The sequence below is a fragment of the Zingiber officinale genome, chromosome 10B (genome assembly GCF_018446385.1).
Source record: "Zingiber officinale cultivar Zhangliang chromosome 10B, Zo_v1.1, whole genome shotgun sequence".
NCBI classification, from domain to species: Eukaryota; Viridiplantae; Streptophyta; class Magnoliopsida; order Zingiberales; family Zingiberaceae; genus Zingiber; species Zingiber officinale.
In genome coordinates, this window is record NC_056005.1 from 4748410 (window position 1) to 4769606 (window position 21197).

Below are 21197 nucleotides of genomic sequence, written 5' to 3' on the forward strand. Positions count from 1 at the left end.
AGAAAGGGAAAGAAGGTAAGGATTCAATGAGAAGAGAGGACTTACTGTAAAAGAAAATCGCTGTTGGAGAAGAAGAGAAGAGGACGATGAGCACGAGGAAGACGATAGGGCAAAATGTTGGGTTTTCGGGCCGCGAAAACCATTTTTTCGCGTCGCGAAAACCCCGAAGCCCCAAGCCACCGGATCCGTGCGAAGTAGAAATAAAACAAAAATACGAGTACTAGTTTCTAATCTAGATCTACACTACATTTACAAAGAGGAAACCTTTTATACCTTCGATGCGTGCCCTTTTTCGTATCCCGCTCGTCCAAAATTCGCCGGATCTCGAGAGTATCAAAATAGATACTCCTCTATACGTATCCACACGAACACACTAGGTGGAGAAGACCAAACAAAGGTGTGCTAGCACCTAGGTTGTTCGGCCAAGAGAGGAGGAGAGGGAGAGCTTGAGGAGAGAGCTTGAGGAAGAAGAAGATGTAAATGACACTTGAATGAAAAATGAATTCCTTCCCTTCACAAAAGTGGCCGGTCACTTTCACAAAAGTGTAACCCCTATTTTGCATTAAGTGGCCATTAAAGAGGGAATTTGTAACCTCCATGAGGTGGCACACACATGTGCTAAACATGATGATGTGGCATATCATCATTGACCACTTAATGCCAAGTCACAAATGATGTGGCATAAAGTCAAGTCAAACTTGACTCTTCCTCTTCCTCTCAAGTCAAGTCAAACTTGACTTAATCTCTCTCATTGTTGATCTAATCCAACCATTTAATTCAAGACAATTTAATATAATGAATCTAATTCATTTAATTAAATTGATTCAATGAGTCATAATCTAAATTAGATTCATTGAACACATGAATCAACTTGAGTCCAACTCAATTAGCCCAATTAGGATTACTCTTAATCCAATTTGATCCATCATATGAATCTAATCCTCTTGGTTCATCATATGAACCTAATCTCTATCTAATTGTCCTTAGTGTGTGACCCTATAGGTTCTTGTAACGTTGGCAATGCCCCTAAACCCATTTAGGAATATAAGTAATGAGCGGTATCTAGCAACACATCATTATTACCCAAGTTACAAGAATGTTGAGATCCAACATCACCTTGTGACTACTAATTGTGACTCCTCACAATATATGACAAGTGTCCTTCTATCCTACACATCTAGATTGATCAAAATGAGGCATAGACCGTGTCATCCTCTAATCAATCTAAATCTTGAACTCCAAGTAGACTCACTAAATCAAATGAGCTCAATATCTCATATTGACTCATTTGGGCATGGTCATACACTTCGTGGTCTCACTCTATCAAGAATATCGATGTCGCTCCCATCATATAAGAGGGATAGATCCCATCTACATTACTCACATCCCTCTGCATAATTCGTTACATACCCAATAATCGCCTTTATAGTCCACCCAGTTACGGGTGACGTTTGACGAAACCAAAGTACATAACTCCTTATGTAGGGAACCATGGTGACTTCAGGTCTAAGGACTAGTAGTCATACTAATAGCCACATGAGAAAGTATATGACACTCATATAACGATCCATGATACTTTCTCATGGTGGGTCATTCAGTATACATTCTCCAATGCATACCCATGTATCAACTTGATATTTCTATATCCATGACTTGTGAGATCAAGTCATCGAGTTGACCTACATGCTAGTCTTATTGCATTAACATTGTCCTTGAATGTTAACACTCGACTAGGAATGATTAAGAGTAGTGTTCCCTATATCATCTCAGTATCGGTTCAACTAACCGATTGATATAGGTGAGAACCTTCTACTCAAGGACGCTATTATACTTAGTTTATTTGGCACCAATACAAGTAAGTATAATAACCAAAAACAAATGCCTTTATTTATATAAGAATATGATACAACAAGTTCACAATACAATCATCAAATGATTGGCTCTAGGGCTCTAACTAACACAAAAGAAATGGATGAGGACTTAAAAACCTAGAGAGCTTCTGAGCCGTTCGATAGAAGGCTTTGGAAAATGGGCATTTATCGCAACCGTTGAATTCAAAAAGGCAATCATCACATCAAGCCCAAACAATCGTCTATTACAACACACAGGCGGTGACATGCAGAGGTGACACGTGGCATTCTGTTACAGGTGACATTAATGATGAGGCAAAAAGCATGATTGCGAGATATGGCCAAGCGTGCTTGGCATTAATGGGTGAAGATTTTAATGTCTCTCGAGAAATTATGTGACATCAGCAACAATTAAAAGGTAATACGGTCAAAGAAGAGATCAACAATAAGTTCGAAAATTGGCTAAGTGTTGCGCACGATAGAGCCGAACGGGGATTATAAAACTGTTGGAGATTGTCATCAATAGCTGAATGGTGGCTATAAACCCTTGAGTCAAAGAGTATCAACAACTGAACAACAACTATAAACCCTTGAGTCAAAGAGCGTCGACAGCCGAACGATGACCATAAACCCTAGAACACAGGTTTGAGACGAAAAGAGCTCCCAGATATACTAATCGTCCCGTCAATTAGACTTGCAGCCTCCTTCGACTAGATTTAAAGGAAAGACTTGTGATGTGATGATGAAAAGGGGCCCCACCAGTGGGTCAGAGTAAAAGAAAAGCGGCGGACGTGGAGGTTAGAGTCAAAGTAGTCAAAGACCCTGGCCTGGGAAACAAACAAATTGAGCTAAGTGGCGTGTCTTCTGTCCGGTTGGGTGTGACCACCTGGTCAATCCAAACCATGTCCGAACTGTCGCTCTAGGAAAGCCCGCGAGTAAGGCTGATGGCCAAGCAGCAACTCCCCCGAACCGCCACCCCTAAGTGGAGGCACACTCGATCGGACAAAGGGCAACCCTCCAATAACAGTACAACCGAATGGAAGGGAGGACAATAGTTCTATGCGTTATGTCCGGACAGGGACTACCCTATTAAGCAGGGTCGATCGACCATGTGTGGACCTACAGACTATCTTATCATATCCTTTTGGGAGTTTGTGTCATTGGCAGTAGAGCATCTCTAGCAAATAAATCATACTTTAGAAGCTTCCAGGCTGTCACATCAGAAAATTACATGGCTACTTAAGGAATGGTCTTAGGGATACTTTATGATGTGTCTTTTCTTAGGATGCATAGGAAAACATGCCTGTACTTTGAGATACATGTACGAACACTACAATGATACTATAAAAGGAGGTTCCCATCTATAGGCGAAGGTATGCGCAACTTCGTTTTCTATACGCTCTTGCTACAATTTTCCATTTTTCTACTCATCGAAAACTGACTTGAGCGTCGAAGGATAATCACTAAGAACCCCTTCCCAGCCCGGCACTAACGACTTTGCGTTGTAGGTTTGCATGGAGTTTTCACTTTGTCAACTTTCCAACTATATCCCCAGTTTATCATCATCTCTGTTTTCAGACAGGAGCTATTACTATTATTATTATTATTGTTATTATTATGATGATGATGATGATGATGATGATGTTGTTGTTGTTGTTGTTATTGTTGTTGTTGTTGTTGTTGTTTAGTGTTTTAGACATATCCTCAAATAGTACATAGTTAAATTTTTAATATGTGTCACTTCCATAATTTTTAAATTATCAATAGACTAAACACAAATTATAAATTAAAAAATTTATTAAGTCAAAATTCCTTCATATTTGTTAGGTGTATATTCTTGGACGATCTTCACATGTCCGGGTACCTGAGAGTGTTCTCGGATGCCCCGATTTACTTTAAAAATCGGGGTGGTCGGGAAGACTCCCGGGCATTCGGACATGTGAAGGTCATCTGGTAGTGTGCACGTACCGTGACTGTTCCGTGAAATAATATTGGAACTGAAACGGTAGAATTTGTGATGATTACCATGACGGTTCTAACAAACCATGTGAACGAGAGCCAAGAGGTCGAGAGGAGAGGCGGATTGGGTGAGATGTAGGGTTGGAGGAGGGATATGCCTACACTTGAGGGTGATGATATGCTAAGTGTCCTCCGAGAGGGAGATTGGAGATGTCGTTCGTCGTTCGATGCTGAAGGTGGAGGAGGAGCCATTATAACCGGGCCCATGTCCAACAAATCCACAGGCATCCATTCTTTTAGCACAAAGCCCTCATGAAAATTTATGGTAGAACCTTCCGAGAATGATGAAATGCTAAACCTAGGATTGATCACAGATTAGGTTAGTTCGGTTATTAAGGTAAAAAATTATCCAAACTTATTAGATCAGATAATACAATATCATGACCCTACATCCGACCCTATATCCAGCGATTCTTATATATCAAATATCTAGTGGGTTGTCAGTTATTTGGATATCCAACTCTATATCCAATGAAATATAAAATATAAATATAAATATAATAAAAAAAATAAAATATTTTAAAATGATAATAAGCATTACTCATTACACATTGTAGCAGCTAATCGACAGTAGCTACAACGTGTAGCAGCTTATCAGCAGTAGCTGCTACAAGTAGGGGTGATCGCGTATCGAATTAGTTCGATTATTAGGGTAAAAAATTATCTTGTCCTACTAGATCAGACAATGCAATATCAGGACCCTAGATTCAATCCTATATCCGGTGGAATTTTTTTTATTTAGTTTAGATCGATATGAATGGATTAATCGGTTTGATGGTTTAACTATTTACCCCTAGCTAAATTTACCCTCAACATTCGTTACTTGCACAGTACGTGACTTGGCTTCGATTTTGTCAGGATGGGATCCTCCGGTCCCTTTGTCCTAGTCCGCTCCTGGACCAGGACAAGGGAATTAGTTTAGGGTTAACAGGTGGAGATCATTATCTTCTACCAATGTAAAAATTGGATCAGGGATTGATCCAATCTTTGTAGACTAGAGGATCTCATCTCTTGCTTCACGTAAATGAGAAATGCGACTTATAATCTTTTTCAATTACTTCTAATTCTAGAATAAATTTCTCGATATATAATTAAACTACAGGTTGAAAAATTCATAAAAGTTAATTTACATAAATAAATAAATTAATTTATATCACTATTTAATATAGCATCATTATGGATAATTTAGTTTCCCCAAGATAGAGTTGAGTTGCTATTAACCTTGTTACAAATGAATAATGATCGTAACGTCAACAATGTGAAACTGTTGGGCGGCCGATTCCTTTTTTTTTTCTATAATTATGGATAATTTAGTTTTCCAATTAAATATCAATGTCAATTAAAAAACCGATCTGATTGTGTTGTTGACTGGCGTTTCACATTGTGAGTCAGCCCTACTATAAGCGGCACGATAGCCGCCAAAGTCCAGACTGTGCTGCCTTAACACGACGTGCATTCAATCGAGTGAGCGAAGTCGAGGAGATCCAGATGCAGACAATTATGATGAACATTGTCACCGAATTGACCACCCCCACCACCGACGGCACCAATGGCATCTCTTCTAATGAACACGCCACCATCACAAGAACTTTGTGCGACTGATTTCGACCTCGATTTCGCAGTCCAAGCGGGAGATGAAATTGTGGAGATAGCTAGCTAAGTCTTACTGAAGTAGGAGGCTCTGTAATGGAGATGACGAAGCAGAAGGGAATGCCTCCGCCGGCGCTGGCTGAGCCACCTGGACCCAAGGAGCAAGGGAACAATGGAGCAAAGGTGCATGCTTGGTTTGGAGAGACGAAGACGCTGGCGGTGCTCGCTTTGTTCACCTTCCTCCTGCTTCTCACTGTGCTTTCGGGAGCCCATAGAAGATTATCTCTCGATCAGGTGTTCTCGAGGCCAGCAGAGGTCTCGCAAGGAGGTAACTCCTCTGTTCCTGTTTCCAATCCTTTTCACCTGCGTGCGATTTAGATGGGATTTCTGAATCGCACACTATTTTGCCTAGAAAAGCTTCAGTGTCTTCTTCTTATTCCTTGAATCGATGGTTTACATTTCCGAGGAGGGCGTAAGATTTGCTTATAGCATAAATAGCCGGATCATTGCTTCATCACACTTCATCGTTCTCCTTCCACTCCCAGCGGGGTGTGGTCGTGTGGATATTCTTCGGAAACCAACAGTACTGGCGGATCTCGTGGATCCTGTGTCGTGTGAGACACGCGCGATAAAACGCCATCATCGGATGCCGTCTATACTGTGGGCACGCCTCGGCTTCCTCGCCGTGATTGCTGATCGGCTGTTTCGTGTGGGACACGGTGTCGGTTCGTCACCAGCCCGCTGAATTCGCTTCGGTCATCGCCGACACAATTTATGATTTTCGCTAGATGGTGGAGATGATGATTTATTTTTGCTGTCGATGTCTCAGAAAGAAACAGAATGATTTGTTTCTGACGATTTTCCTTCTTTAATTTGCTTGCTGTGCTCAATGTTCAGTGTTCAATACGAGTTGCACTGCCAATTCTTCCAGTGGGGAACCTCCGGTAGACAAGTCGCTTGGTGGTCTGCTCTCCAGCGCATTCGACGAAGCCTCTTGCCGGAGCCGCTTCGAGGCTGCGCGACTGTGGAAGCCGTCAAACCACACCCCTTCTCCGTATCTCTTACAGAAGCTACGAAGTTACGAAGCTCTCCACAAAAAGTGTGGCCCCAACACTGAGCTCTACAACAAGAGCACAGAGCAGTTGCTGTCGAACCGCAGCATGGGGCCGATGGAGTGCAACTATGTGGTATGGATGCCATCGGATGGCTTAGGCAACAGGATGATTAGCATCGCCTCAGCTTTCCTCTACGCTCTCCTCAATGACAAGGTCCTTTTGTTGTTCCTTTCGGAAGACATGAACGGTCTCTTCTGCGAGCCATTTCCTGACACAACTTGGGCTCTGCCTTCCGATTTCCCTATCAAGAACATCCGATGGATCTGGAGCTTTGACAAAGATCCAAATCGATTCGGAAGCATGATGAAGAAAAAGTTGCTCAGCAATCGCATGAGCATTGCCAATGGTTCATTTTCGCTGCCACCTTATCTCTATCTTCACCTCATACACGATAACGACGACTACGATAAGATGTTCTACTGTGAAGAAGCTCAGCTACTGCTTCAACATTTCCCCTGGATATTGCTGAGGTCGAATCAATATTTTGTGCCCTCTTTGTTCCTCGTACCTAAATTTGAGGAGGAATTAAGGTTACTCTTCAATGAGAGGACGGCCGTCTTCCATCTCTTGGGAAGATACCTGTTCCACCCATCCAACTCGGTCTGGGGTTACATAACAAGGTACTACCAAGCATATCTAGCAAATGCAAAGGAAAGGTTAGGGATGCAGATAAGAATTTTTGGAGATGTCGACTTCAACAGCCACTCCGGTTATATAATTGGCTGCGCGCTGACAAGAAAGCTTTTACCCGGCCTTGATACAAAAGGTAGTGCTCTTCCAAACATCACTGGAGCGAAGCCAAAAGCTGTTCTTGTGACGAGTTTGAGCAATGGATACTTCGAGAGGCTGAGAGACATGTACTATGAGCATGCAACGGTGACCGGAGAGGTGATTGGCGTTTATCAACCCAGCCACGAAGAGCGACAGCACACAGAGAAGCTCAATCACAACATGAAGGCTCTTGCAGAAATTTATCTTTTGAGCTTCAGTGATTCGTTGGTCACCAGTCCATTTTCTACCTTTGGGTATGTGGCACAAGGTCTCGGTGGTACAAGACCGTGGATGCTTGTGAGGCATGATAAGGACAATCTTTGCCTGCAATCCTCGACGATGGAACCCTGCTTTCACTTCCCTCCATCTTTTGAGTGCAAATCGAGAAGGAAAATGAACCTCGGATCAGTAGTTCCATATTTGAGGCACTGCGAAGACTTTCCTCGTGGCATAAAATTGTTTAATTAGACAAGGAAGCATCCCCAAGACCAATTATGAACAATCTGGTATATTCTTGTAGCTTTAAATACTCAGTGCCTGTTTAATTTTGTATTGGAGTTCTTTTTCTCCTACCATAAGATTTGAGTACAAAATGCTACAAATTGATGTCCGGTTGCAAGTAAGACACCACGTAGTTGCCATCGAATGAATCTTGACAAACAAAGAGATTAAGAAAACCCAATTGGATCCCAAGACAACTAAGGCCATATACAAAACGAGTTCTTATTAGAATAAATAGGAAAACAACTTGATCTGAGATAAACGGAAAAGATCGACTCTACTTTGAGGATCGGGCACCTGACTCGGTCTGCCCAGTGAATCAAATTCTATGTTACGTCATGCGTGGTATGTTAGGCGATTTGTACAACTCTGCACACAAAAGTATTTCCAAGACAAATATGATAAGAAAACAGTCATCTGTTTCACTATATTAGCTCTCTGTCGATGGCATAATTAACTTTGCCATAATGAGATAAATATAAAATTGAGAGTATTTAGTGCTTTTGAAGATGCTATTTTATGACTTCGGCGTCTGAACCTCCTTTCTGGTTAAAAACGTGACCAATCGAGGTAAAAAGGATCTCCTCCTTTTTGAGTTTCGTAGGGCAATTGTTGTATTTGATTGTGGTATATAGGGTCTTGGACTTCCTGATGAACTTTCATAAGCAGCATCTATTTCACCGATTGCGCCTTCTGGATCAGAGAGGCCCATAGCATCATTGCTAACTTTTCTTCGTTGTTCAAGCTCAGCTCTCATTGTTTGCAACTCCTGTTCTGCATGTAGTTTTTCTTCATTGGCCATCTCGGGTTTTCCCATTGCAGCTATTTGGAATATTTTCTTCTTCTTAATCATCTTTTTTGTTTCCTCCAGTTTTACTAAACTCTTTAACTCAGATTCCTTGGCAGCTTTAATTTGTTCAAAAGCAGAAATTACTCTGTTATAAGCAATCTCCTCGGCTTCATAGGTGTTCTTGCTAAGTGTATAGTATTCTTCAATTGGTAGGGTTACTCCATTTGCCGAGTTGTCAGATTCTAAGTTTGCCCGTTCACTTTCTTCCAATGCTTCGAGTGCTGACTTAGCCAACTTCTCGGAAGCTTTGGATGCTTCAATTTCCTTCATAATTGCATTTAGTCTTTTCTCCATCGTGTTAGCTGCAACATTGGCTTGCTCTGCTTCATACTTAGCCTTCTTTAGTTCCTCGCGCATCAAATTCGCCACCAATTTAGCGTGATCTGCTTCCTCAGCCGCTTGTTGCAGTGCCCTGGGTAGGTCCACCATCTTTTCTCTGGAATCCTCATCTTTGTTCATAATTAGCTCCAGCTCAGCATGAACCCTGTTAAGTTCAGCTTCAAGTGATGAGACTGAAATGGATGAAAGATTTTCCCTCTGTTTCATGGTGGCCAAGGTTGTTTTCTCCTTTTCCAGATCATTCTCGAGTGAAGAAACAGCAAGTTTTAAACAATTGACTTCATTCTTAGCAGTTTCAATATGGGACCTTACTTCCTCGAGCTCTTTAGTAGTTGAGGCTAATGCTTCTTGAGTGTTTGTTTCTATCTCTTGTAAATCTCCTTCCCAATAAGCTAGCATCTGTTCTTGAGTGGTTTTGGTTCCCAGGTTCCTCTGTGCTTCTTGGTACGAAGATAATTCATCTTTTAGACTGACAAATAATGTAGAAGCTCTGTCCAGTTTTGATTCAAGATCCTGTGTCAACAGGAGTTTCTCGTTAAGGTGTTGTAATTCTCCTACAGCTTGCTTCAGCTGTTTTTCCCAGTTTAATCTATCTTGATCTAAGGCCAAGGCTGCAGCAATTCTTTGTTCTTCTGCTTCAAGATGCGCAGAATGAGCAGACTCAAGATATTTCTTAATCATGATAAGTTCGAGGGTCAGGTCCTCAACAGCCTTCTCGATTTCCCTCGATGCAGAAACAGAATCATCAGCTTTCGTTACTATGATGTCCCTCTCCTGAACTAATGAATCATATTCTCTTTTTGTGGAGTGAAGCTCTTCTTTTACCAATTTCAACTCTGCAACTGCACTGGCACATCTTTCCTTGGAGACCTCTAGGTGTGTCTTGGTAACCACACTTGCACTGTTAGCAATTCCTTGCTCCATTTCTTTCAGTTGTAGATCAGCAAGTTCGGAGTCTTGTTTGGCTTCTGCCTCCTGAGTTTCTGCTTTCTCCAAACCTAGAGTAAGCTCTTCCACGAGTCTTTTAGCAGAGTCTAACTCCTTTAGCACCTGTTCTTTAAATGCTTCTGCAACTTCACATTGTGCTTTGTATACTGGGATTTTTTCATGTACTTTCTTAAGTTCAAGTTGGGCATGCTTGCGCTTCTGCACACAAACAATATATATATATTCGTTACCTATGTATTAATAGAATCTGCCAACAAAATAATAGAGGGAAAAGGTGGTAAGATAAAACCAAATATTGCATCTCAAAGCCACAGAATTTTTGAAATTTGTACAATAATAAACTAGTGTAGAACCAACTGCAGAACCCAAACGTTGAGGCTTATCGTATTAGTGTAGAATAATACACTTAATATTACTAGCGATGGTCAATGATTTCAGTTTGAGCATCAGAAGAAAATAGTAAGAGGAAATAGATAATCAAGCTTTCTGATCCATGTTTGACTAGAGATCTAAAACATATTGTGTTTCTAGCTACAAAAGTCAAAATACATCACAGCATTAGGCTAAGTAGACCATACATATAGAAAAAAGAAGAAACATTAATCACTGAAAATATCATACAGCAAACAATTCTATTAATCTAACTCTAGCCTGTAAGCTACTCTCAGTATGACCTGTTACTTGTGGCCAAATCACAAGCATTCCAGTATCATCTTTAGAATCACAAATGGAAAAGTTTAATTGGAGTCAAGATAAAAGAAACAGTAGGATTAGGATAGCTAAAATGATAATCGAACTGACCTCTATAATCAGTTCCTTTTGAGCTTTCCAATCAACGGTCCCTCCAAATTTGGATACAGCCTGTTTAACAGACTCAAAAGGTGTTGCAGTATCAATGAAGCTTCTTTTCATATCATCTTCCTTTAAATTCTTTAATACTCCATCACTGGGTTTTGGCACCTCAACTCCTTTTAGTTCATCAAGAGGAAGAATTTCTGAAACATTATGAGATTCTGATGAAATGTACTCTTTCTCATCAAGTTTTATTCCTTTTAGGTGTAGATTATTCGTAATAGATGAAGTTTTCTCATTCTTTCCTAATATTACATGTTGATTACCATTATCTTGCTGGCCCATGACGAAGAGTGAAATGTCTTCTGGACTACAACCTTCCATTGAGAAAAATGAATTAGTAGGATCTGTCCTTTCTTCAATGAACTTTGATTCCTCCATCTGAGGAAAATTTGAGTATCCATTTAATAATTTCTTTGTAAGAAAAGATAAGAGCAAGCATATAATTGAACGTTGTAACAAATAAATTGAAACACAATTAATTGAGGTTGCACCTTGTTTCATTTGAATGTAATCATGATCATTTATAATGTTCAGAAGAGATATTGGATGCTTGCAAAAATTTGCAATACCTACTATAAGTTAATCCACAATGTCATAATAACATAAAGCCTGACAAGACATAATTTAACCAGGGAACCATGAACTAATCATATGAACATAATGTTCATCGTTTCATAGGAAATCAAGAGTTTTATCACATTTCCAACATTTTGGCATATGTTCATCCATCAATCTGATTTAACCTCATTGGATTATGAACTTCAAAACAGATTAAATAGAGAATATAGTGCTTTACTATATACTGGATTAGGAACCTTATGGTTTGTGAAAAATTATTATAGCCAAAGATAAAGTAGCAAATATCTACATTATGAACATCAACTAAACACAGAATTAAAGAAGAAAGGAGATTGAGGGACAAACCTGATTATATGAGCATTTACTAATTGATAGGGTTTGAGATATGACAGCTGAAACTAACTCAGAATAGCTGAGTATAGAGTCCTTAAGAGAGGAAACCCCATGAGCCATTTTCGAAGCCCCAAAAAAAATAGTAGGAGTATTTCTGGTTTATTATTCATAATCATCAGCAATTTCATATGTACAAAACAAGCAAAACAATGCATAACTCCAAGTTTAGACAGGTAATTCAAAGAAGAAAATGAGAAGAAAAAGGCAACCACATGAAGATCCTCATGCAATTATTCACTACCAGAAAGACTAAATACCTTTACAGAAAATTCTTCTACGAATATAGTTGCAGCCCCGACATTATGTAACTACAGATAGGATGCAGGAGAATACATATCAACATAAAGACGAAATATAAATTTGAAAATTAAAGGCTTGCTTGAGTTTTCTTTTGCGCCACAATTTCCAATTAGGAATTTTGAGATCACAAATAAGCTAAGTGGTTGCCATACGAGACAAATGGCATACAAGGTGACAAGTCGTCCCCTGCCCAATCCGTTCCAAATCCTCTCTGTACTCTCCTGGCCACGGATAGTTTATCGTTTTCTTAGGCCTACAAAAAAAAAGTCTGCTAAAAAATTTGATGATTTCTTTGTTCTTGGTAGCGGAAACACCTCAATAAATAAATAAATAAATAAATAAACAATGTAAAGTTATGGTTCACAGAAGAAAAATGAGATAATTATGTTTGTAGTACGCGTGGAAAATGAAATGCTTGGCGTTACCTTCGGTTTTTGTCCTATTTTATTATATTGTGCGATGAAAATGCAAATGCATAACGACGATGCTCAGAGCATCGTCACAACACTTATTTCGTGGTTTTATACCTTTTAAATCAGGGCATAAAACATTTCTTCTAAAACATTTGTTCCTGGTTTTATTCCTTGTTGGATGAAAATATGAAATCATCATAGACTTTGTTACATCTATAATCAATAGATAAAATTGGTAAAGGAGGCACCTTTAGATCCATGTGTTCAACCAGTTGATTGCCTGACCCATCCGCTACGATCAGCCACCCTTTTCTTCTAGACTGATTCGGCTCTTGAAGCTGTAGAATGCCATCGCTGATCTAGGACCACATCAAGCTTCAGGAGATGGAGTAGCCGACGGCAGTAAATATCTCGGCTGCGAGAATGCGCGTCCTTGGTGCGGCCACCGCGAGGCACCCATGATTAGGGGCCATGGATGACGACTAGATAGCGCGAGGGTTTCGGGAGGAGGCAGTAAACGACGATAGAGACGGTATAGGAGCCGAGATGAGAGACGGAAGGACACAGTGTTGCTCGGTGCTTGCATTGCTGTAGGAATTATTGTCGATCACGCGGCGGCGGCGGCGGCGGAGGCGGCGGCGGCGAGAAGTTGCACTAGTGGTTGTGCGAAAGAAGAGCAAATAGTTCGCTTGATTAAGATATTATAACATTATTTTTCTTTTCGAGATTGTTTAATGCTACTAATTTAGTGTTGTCAAAGTGAATTTTTTTTTTTTTTTGAAATGTCATCATTAACTTTAGAGATTTTAACAATCTACTATAAGCTTTCCACTTTTAAGTTTTAATAAACATATCACAGGCTTTTCACTTTGTAACAGATTTAGCAATTCGGATTTACTCAATTTTATAAATATTCACATAGATTTTAATATTTTTTTTTTAAAAAAATCTGAATATCCAACTTTATTAATCCTAAAGTGGGATAAAAAATCGTACTTTTACTACGATAAATAATTATAAAGTTTAATTTATAAATAACATATATACTAAATATATAAATAAATTAAAAATAAATATATTATATCAATAAAACATTAATAAATATTTAAAATAATTATATAAACACTACTCGTCTAGTTATTTTAGAGATAAAAATATTTATCAAATCTACATAATTCAATTATCGAACTCTTTCTTTCTCAATCAATAACATTGATAGCTCATTTAGTATATCCTATAACACTAAGACCAATGCGGTGGTTGTAGGCATTAGTAAGGCGACAAGTAGTAACTACCATGCAATTAGGTCGTAATTCGCACAAGCGACTGAGATAGCGTGCGACAACCCCATGCTACGCAATTAAGTCACGCGAGCAAAGACCAACCGCCAGCTTACGTTGAGTGAGATAGTCACTGCGAGAATCGACGCGATTAAATCGCACAAACGATCCTTGTTGCATGATTAAGTTACAATTAGTGTCACGTGTTGCAAGACGAAGAAGATGATCGAAGAAGAAGATTATGATTACCTCTTATTCCGTAGATCTGTGCCTTGGTAAAAAGAACGCTAAAGAAGAAATCGCATGCAAAGAAGAGCAACACCGGAGAAACAATTGCGTGCAAAGAAGAGGCATGCGTCGGTGTGTGCCTCAGAGCCGTGATAATAAGTTTAACGACCATTTAGAGTTCATATCTCTCATTTTTTTAATATAATTAAAAAAAATGACCCTTCATTGGGTTAGGCCTTGAAAAGATTGCTTCTTTGACCTCATGAAAATTACGACTCTGATCGACAATTCGATCTTATAAAAATTTCTCATTAATTATTAAAATAAATCAAAAAATATTCATAGTCAAGAAATTCAATATCCTTTTATTATCCGTCCTATTTTTTTTAAAAAAAAATCCTATAACCGCTGGATCATAATTCCAGAGACAAAATGGATCATAAAGAGATGCCTAACTTGTGGTTCAAATTCCACTTATTGTCTGAGAAAAAATCCCACCGCTTTACCACCATCCTGTGCCCCGAGGGCATTTATTAAGGATGCCTTCTTCACGGTTAAATTGCTCATAAATTTATTACTAGTATTGATCAAATAGTGCAACTTTAAAAAAACAAAACATTGTACATAAATTCTAAGATTGATAATATACTTACTACATGGAAATTATACCATACGATGTGTCGTAGCATGATTGTTCTCGGAAAATCATAAATCCGATTGTGGCCAACTTATTAATGTTGTGAAGTGTCGTAATTTTACCATTTTAATGATTACAAGGAACTCTTTTTCTCTAGAGGTTAATTAAGCTCTCAAATGACTGATGAATTATGATTCTCCAGCCAATGCTCAAAACTTATCATAAAGTTGAAATATAACGCTCAAATGACTTGAATACCAATGAAAACTTACATGAGGCTTTGCAATGATTTTGACTTATGTGATATAAAAACTACAATTAAGAACCTTTGGCACCTTAAAATCCAACGGTTTGCAATGATATAAAAACTACAATTAAGAACATATGCAATGATTTTGACTTAATTGATATTATTCTAACAAAAAAACAATTGCGATAATTTCCGCAGACCAGATGGTTATGCATCACTGATTACATGATTGAGGTCCAAACCAATCATGCACAACAAAGATAAATTCTGTGTCAAACAAGTTGGGCAAATTAAATGAACAGGACAATACTAAGGAGTTGGTTAGTTTGACAAGATGAGTTGATCCCATGGGATAATCAAGTGGGGCTATAGTTGGGTCGACTGACTGAACTGACCTGGCCATGCAGGTTGGACGATCCAGGCAAACTAAAGAGTTGATAATGAATGGAGCCATCACCTCAAGATAAATGATGAATGGAGCCATCACCTCAAGATAAACATGTAGAAATGTAGAAGCCAAATATCCTTAAAGGGCAATCTCTAACATGTGAGTGTTACACCAGTGTAAACCTCAAACATTTATAATGATAACAACATTTAACCATCAGTAATTAATGACTTTCACTGTTCTTAATCTAGGCAAGAATGTGCATATCACTTCCAATCCATCACCTACCAATCAAATTCACATCTACCATTGGCAATAAGAATTAGAATCAACAACTAACACAAGCAATTGTAACCAATTTCCAAAGGAAAGAATCTTTGCTAGTAGAAAGACATGAATTCCAAAGAATCTAATGTCAAATAATAATATGTTTGAAGAAACCATACTCTACTAGACTTCTAATCTGAATGGCTATATTCAAGTATTTTGAGAAGGGAATTTGTTGAAAATATGAATACTGATTGCATTGTTTTCCTTTTTGCTCTACGTAAGTTGAAGGGAACTCCTGAACATGTATACTATATCTCTGTAACAAAGACGCCAGGTACTGAGACAATTTTATTACTACTGTAGAGAAAAGGTAAACAAACATTTAGTTCAAACTTCAAAGTTTCGAAGGCTTTGGGAAGATTTCTGGCGTGAACTTCTGGGCTGCACTTATACTGCCCTTGATCTTCATAGCTCCCCTGAACATCAAAATAATACGAATACAAAATCAATGAGCAGACACAATTTCAAAATCGTTTTGTTAACGGAGAAAAGCTCTAAGGAAAAAAAAAATAGGCATCCTCATGCCACCTTATAAATGCCATTTGAGGGTTCATCTTCCCTGTTGCAATAGAGAGGAAATCCTTATCCGTGAACGAAAAGGTAGCATCTGGTTTCCCCTCGTAGGGGCCTAAAACAGATCATTTTCATATTCATCAATTCCCTTGCATCGAGACACAGATCAAAGCGATCAATGCGTAAATAGAAGGAAAAGGGCAAAGGCGAGACCTTTGGTAACTTTTCCTTCCTTGAGATCGACGACGAAGATCTCCTCATCCACCCCAATCTTCTGCAGATCCAAAAAAACAGAAGAGAACAAAACCTAGGGTTACGATTTACATAAAGGAGGGGGGAGAGCATGGGCACGATAAAGGAGGGACCTTTGGTGCGATGTTGAGCTGATAGACAAGACCGATCTTCTTAGTGATTTCCTTGCCGGCATCGGTGGAGAGGTGGAGCTTCATCTGGCCGAGAAGGTCAGCGGATTTGAGCGAGCTATCCATGGCCTCCTTCAGCAGTTGCTGCTGCTGCCTCCTTCCGCTGTTTGAAAAGAGCTCTAGGGGGATGCTTTGCTGCTTGAGTGTGCGTGGAGAATTGTATAATGGGAATGGGGTGAGGAAATCGCAGAGAAGGCGGTGCGATTGAGAACGAGACAAATCGAGATGAAATTCTATGAAAATAAAGTTGGATTTCCAAAAGAGGAAAGAGGCGATTCGCGCATATCGAGGGGTCCATTAAAAGGCAAAGAAGATTAGATTAGTTATCCACGATTCGGAATCGACGGTTCGACGGTTTAAAATCATCGGTTCAACGGTTCCAAATAGGTCGATCATTAATCTTAACCGTTCAAGACGATTACAATTCACAGTTCGAAACCGTCGGTTCACGGTTCATCACGGTTTAAGATTATTATGTTAAAAAATAAAAAATTAAATATTACAAATTAGAAATTAAAATTTATTTGAAAAATGGCTTGTACTTATTTAAGTTGCCTACGTATTCCTTTAGGGGAATCAAAGCCCACGTAGTTCTTTTACATTTTTATCCTTTTACATTTTCACTCACTTTCATTTTCTGTTCCTGTTGTATTTGTTCCTTCAGTATCAAAATCTTCAACTTTGTCATCTGAAAGTTGCATTCCTTGGATTATTTTCTCCGCTCTAGTACAATCGTCCAGTAATACTTGGGCTTCCAATGAGTCGGGAGATAAAATTGATCGTCGTTCATCTAATATGTTGCCGTCGACACTGAACGTCTGCTCCACAGCAACAGTTGATACTAGACAAGCTAATATTTCTTTGGCGATCACAGAGAGAACGGGAAAGCTTTGAGCCTTCTGTGATCACCACTTTAAGATATCGAAATTTTCGCTATCTGCTTCATTAAAATCAAAAGAAGTCGTAAAATAATTCTTAAGTTCCTATGTAGAACTTGGGATCCTCGTGGACATTTTGTCCATTCTTTTAATAAGAGTTGTGCTTTTGTAAATTTTAAATTACTACTAGTAGTTTGTTGTATTTCAGAAATATTAATTTGTGTTTCATATTTTGCATAATATTGATTATAAATATCATATAAATAAATTCTAATATTATATATAATATTAACTGGACCAGGGAAGAAAAATCTTTAATTGGAATTAAAGCATCATAAAATAAAGTTAACATATATGATAAAACTTCTAATTTAAATCTAGGATCTAAAGTAAATATAATTAAATAAATTTCAGGAATAAATAAAAATATTTTTCCCATTTAGTTTTCATAGGTAAGATGCAAGGAGATAAAGATTCATTATTAATATGCTCATTTAAAACTAATACTATATTAGAAATATTTTTTAAAACTAATTGAGCAGTGGGGTAATAAACACCGGAAAGTTATTCGGTTGCATCATTAAATACTTTTAAAATTTCACAAATACTACTACAAATATTTCATTGTTGTGAAAATAAATATATATTAGTATTAGTATTGTATGTAAAAGATGAACATAATAATTCTTTATATTGAAATGAATCTTGTAATAATTGGTATGTTGAATTCCAATGTGCAGGTACATCACGTGAAAAAAATTTTAGGTCTCATTCCATTAATTTTACAAAACCTACCCTATTGTTTCATTATAGATGGATGAGACCATCAATAAGAAATTACAATTCTAATTGGTTTAATATAACTTTCTAAAATTTGTAAATCATCTTGAACACATAAATTTAAAACATGGCGTACACAATGAATATGAAAAAATAAACCGCCAATAATAGGTTAACAAATAAATTTTAGATCATCTATACAAGCGATATTGGAACTAGCATTATCTAATGATATTGAAAATATTTTATGAGTTAAGCCATATTCTTCTTGATCCTGTCTGAACCAGGAGTCAACGGACGCTGGGGATGTGGCGCTCCCTGCTGGATCCTCGAGTGCTCCGGCGAACCTGCAACAAAACCGAGCCGGGAGGGGTGTCCCGGCGACGGCCCTCCGACACTCAAGTCAGGCGAGAAATAACAAAGAGGTGGCTTCAGAGATTCAGACCAGCGTACCTCCGGTGAAGAAATGGAGACCTTATATAGACCTCTCGAAGGAGCCTGGGCGCGCCAATCAAAGAAATCACCTGCTTTCGACCATGCCCAGGTATGAGTCTGTCAGAAGGGCATCCATAAGGCCATACCGCTACTGTATCGACCTCTCCATGATGTGACGGCAAGACCCTCTATCGTGAAATCTTATGTACGGCATAATAATCAGACATGCCTTTGCTGACATCCCATATCCCGAGCCGAACGAATAGGCCGCTCGGCTAACCTTTGTATCCTCGCCCTTATCCTGGCCGAACGGACCACCCGCTCGGCCTTCGGGCAGACACCCGCTCGGCCATTCAGTCCTCCCGTTCGGAAACCCAAGCCTATGGCTAGGTTATCTCGCCCGCCGGACCGCTCAATCGCTGACGCGCCATTACCCGCTTAGTCGCCCTCCATCCGTCCTCGGTGGGACCCTTCGAAGTGGGTCCCCATTTGCCGGATCACTTGCCTCCCTTCAAGTCTAGTCGAAGGAGGCGTGAGTCCGACTGACTGGACTACGAGCGGGCGGTCGTCGCCTTACCGCCGCTTATAATATCCCTTGAGCCGTTCGGCTCTTCGCTCGCTCGGCTCTTCGTTTTGGATGTCTTGGCGCTTAACGTGGATGTTTGCTTGTCTAAATCTTCTCGAAAATCACGCAAATCCTTTTCATTAAGTCGAAGCATGCGCGGTATGGGCGCATTAATTGCGCCTGGTGACAGAGCGCCACGTGGCTCTTCGCGCGTGGCGGTGATGATCCGTACGATGGGACGCCGATTGTTTTGAAATGGACGGTTAGATGATGACCTCGTCTCTCGTGACCTGCATCCGATGGACGAGGCCGACCAGCCTCGTTCGCATAAAGCCTTCGTCTTCGCCCTTACGCCCATTCTGTCTCATTGCGCGTCCTCCGTCGAAGGTGCCCGCGGCTGCATCGTTCCGGCTGTCCTAGTTCTTGCCTCTTGGTGGTTTTCGGCTTTCTGGTGATCCTCTCCGTTCATCTTCCCTCAGTAAGCTTCTCCCTTCCTTTCGTTCGGCCTTTCCCTTTCGCGGGGAACTCCTTTCGTCCCCTTGCTTGCGAACTTTTATCTGTCCTCCGTTTCCGAGTTTCTTTCGGCTTCCTTCTTTCTTTTTCTTGGTACTTTAGTCATGGCGAGCACTTCCGTACCCGCTGTTGATGTTCATGGTCCCTGGTATATGACCATGGAGAGTAAATTTGACGAGGAGGGCGCTCGGCGTCTTGTTCGGACGTACGGGATCCCGGACGACCATGAAATAGTTGTAGCCGACCCGACCGACCGGCCCCATAACCCGCCGATCGGTACCATTTGTTTTTTTCTGGACCAATTCCAGGGCGGCCTTAGATTTCCTACCCATCGTTTTGTTTTGGAAGTTTGTAATTATTTTCGCATCCCGCTCGGCCAACTTGTGCCGAATTCCTTTAGGCTGCTGAGCGGGGTGGTCGTCGTCTTTAAGCTGCACAGTATCCCACTCGACTCCAAAATATTCCACTACTTCTTCTACCCCAAACAATCCGAGTTGGGTACTTTTATTTTCCAAAGTATAATAGGCTTCAAATTTTTTGAGAATATGTCGACCTCCAACAAGCACTGGAAGGAGTTCTTCTTCTATATACGACTTCCCGAGCGGCCAGCATTCAGAACCAAATGGCAGACCGCTGTGCCGACCCAGCCGGAGCTCGGCAACCGGCCTACCTTCATGCGGTAAACTGGTTGTCCGGTCAGCGGTACAAAATCGACCAGTTGCTTCTCAAGGGGGTGTTGTACATTTTTGGATTATCTCCCGTTCGGGCCAATCTTCCCTACCGCATGGGTAAGGACTCTTTACTCACTTCGCCTTTTTTGTCTAACTGCAGCTGAGGTCATGTGGCGCTCCAAGGCTACCGATCACCTGAAGTTGAAGGCCGTGGAAATTGAGGCGGCTACCAAAAAAGAACTCGCCGAGCGGGGTCTAATCCCCAGCCGACCGGCAGCTACAGGAGAGGGGGGGACGCAGTCCGCCCCTGAAACAGAAGTTACTCCATCCGCCTCAACGGAGGTTGAGGCGGATCCTGTTTCCTCTTCCCCAGCCGAGCTGGGAGTCCCCCAGGCCGGGGATTCACCACTGGAAGCTCGGCGGAAACGTCAAAGAGACCCCAGCTTTCCGCCGACCCAAGAGGGCGAACCACAGGCGCCGATCGAGATCGCTCGCCAGATCGCACGCCGTCGCAGCCCACCGCACAGCCCTCTGGCTCTCCTCCACGGACTCGTCGTCGCTTACAACGGTTGGGCGAGACTTCAACCATAGGGGAGTCCTCGGGCCAGGCGACTGCGGCTGAGGAAGTGCCGGCCGGCCACCCGACCATCAAGACTACCCTTCGATTCCCATCGGAGGAATATTTATTGTCTGCTGATCGGCCATCAAGCCCCGTTCATGAAATAACCTTGACGGGTCTGCTCGCCAAACTTTTCGAGGACGCCCAGATTCGGGTGGCCCTCAT

At 40.5% G+C, this 21197-nt stretch overlaps 3 protein-coding genes across 5 annotated transcripts; 1 reads left to right on the forward strand and 2 right to left on the reverse strand.

The window, feature by feature from the left end:
* The first annotated feature begins 5308 nt into the window (after positions 1 to 5308).
* On the forward strand, positions 5309 to 7955 carry LOC122029374 (fucosyltransferase 2-like). The gene is made up of 2 exons (XM_042588340.1): positions 5309 to 5787; positions 6357 to 7955. Exons 1-2 carry the CDS (start codon positions 5556 to 5558, stop codon positions 7811 to 7813), a joined length of 1689 nt encoding a protein of 562 aa, XP_042444274.1. The 5' UTR covers positions 5309 to 5555; the 3' UTR covers positions 7814 to 7955.
* Positions 7956 to 8228: 273 nt separating this feature from the next.
* Positions 8229 to 13165, reverse strand: LOC122029373 (protein WEAK CHLOROPLAST MOVEMENT UNDER BLUE LIGHT 1-like). Of its 3 annotated transcripts, none has more exons than XM_042588338.1 (4): positions 12772 to 13165; positions 11102 to 11216; positions 10785 to 10978; positions 8229 to 10181 (listed from the first exon to the last, which is right to left on the reverse strand). In XM_042588338.1, the coding sequence occupies exons 1-4, from the start codon at positions 12781 to 12783 to the stop codon at positions 8364 to 8366; spliced, it is 2139 nt and encodes a 712-aa protein (XP_042444272.1). In that variant the 5' UTR covers positions 12784 to 13165; the 3' UTR covers positions 8229 to 8363. The 3 variants fall into 3 exon arrangements, with proteins under 3 accessions (XP_042444272.1, XP_042444273.1, XP_042444271.1); XM_042588339.1 differs by lacking the exon at positions 12772 to 13165 and adding an exon at positions 12068 to 12281; XM_042588337.1 differs by lacking the exon at positions 12772 to 13165 and having other exon boundaries at positions 11102 to 12052.
* Positions 13166 to 15654: 2489 nt separating this feature from the next.
* Positions 15655 to 16824, reverse strand: LOC122029638 (sterol carrier protein 2-like). The gene is made up of 4 exons (XM_042588710.1): positions 16515 to 16824; positions 16363 to 16423; positions 16165 to 16264; positions 15655 to 16052 (listed from the first exon to the last, which is right to left on the reverse strand). Exons 1-4 carry the CDS (start codon positions 16635 to 16637, stop codon positions 15971 to 15973), a joined length of 366 nt encoding a protein of 121 aa, XP_042444644.1. The 5' UTR covers positions 16638 to 16824; the 3' UTR covers positions 15655 to 15970.
* Positions 16825 to 21197: the final 4373 nt, after the last annotated feature.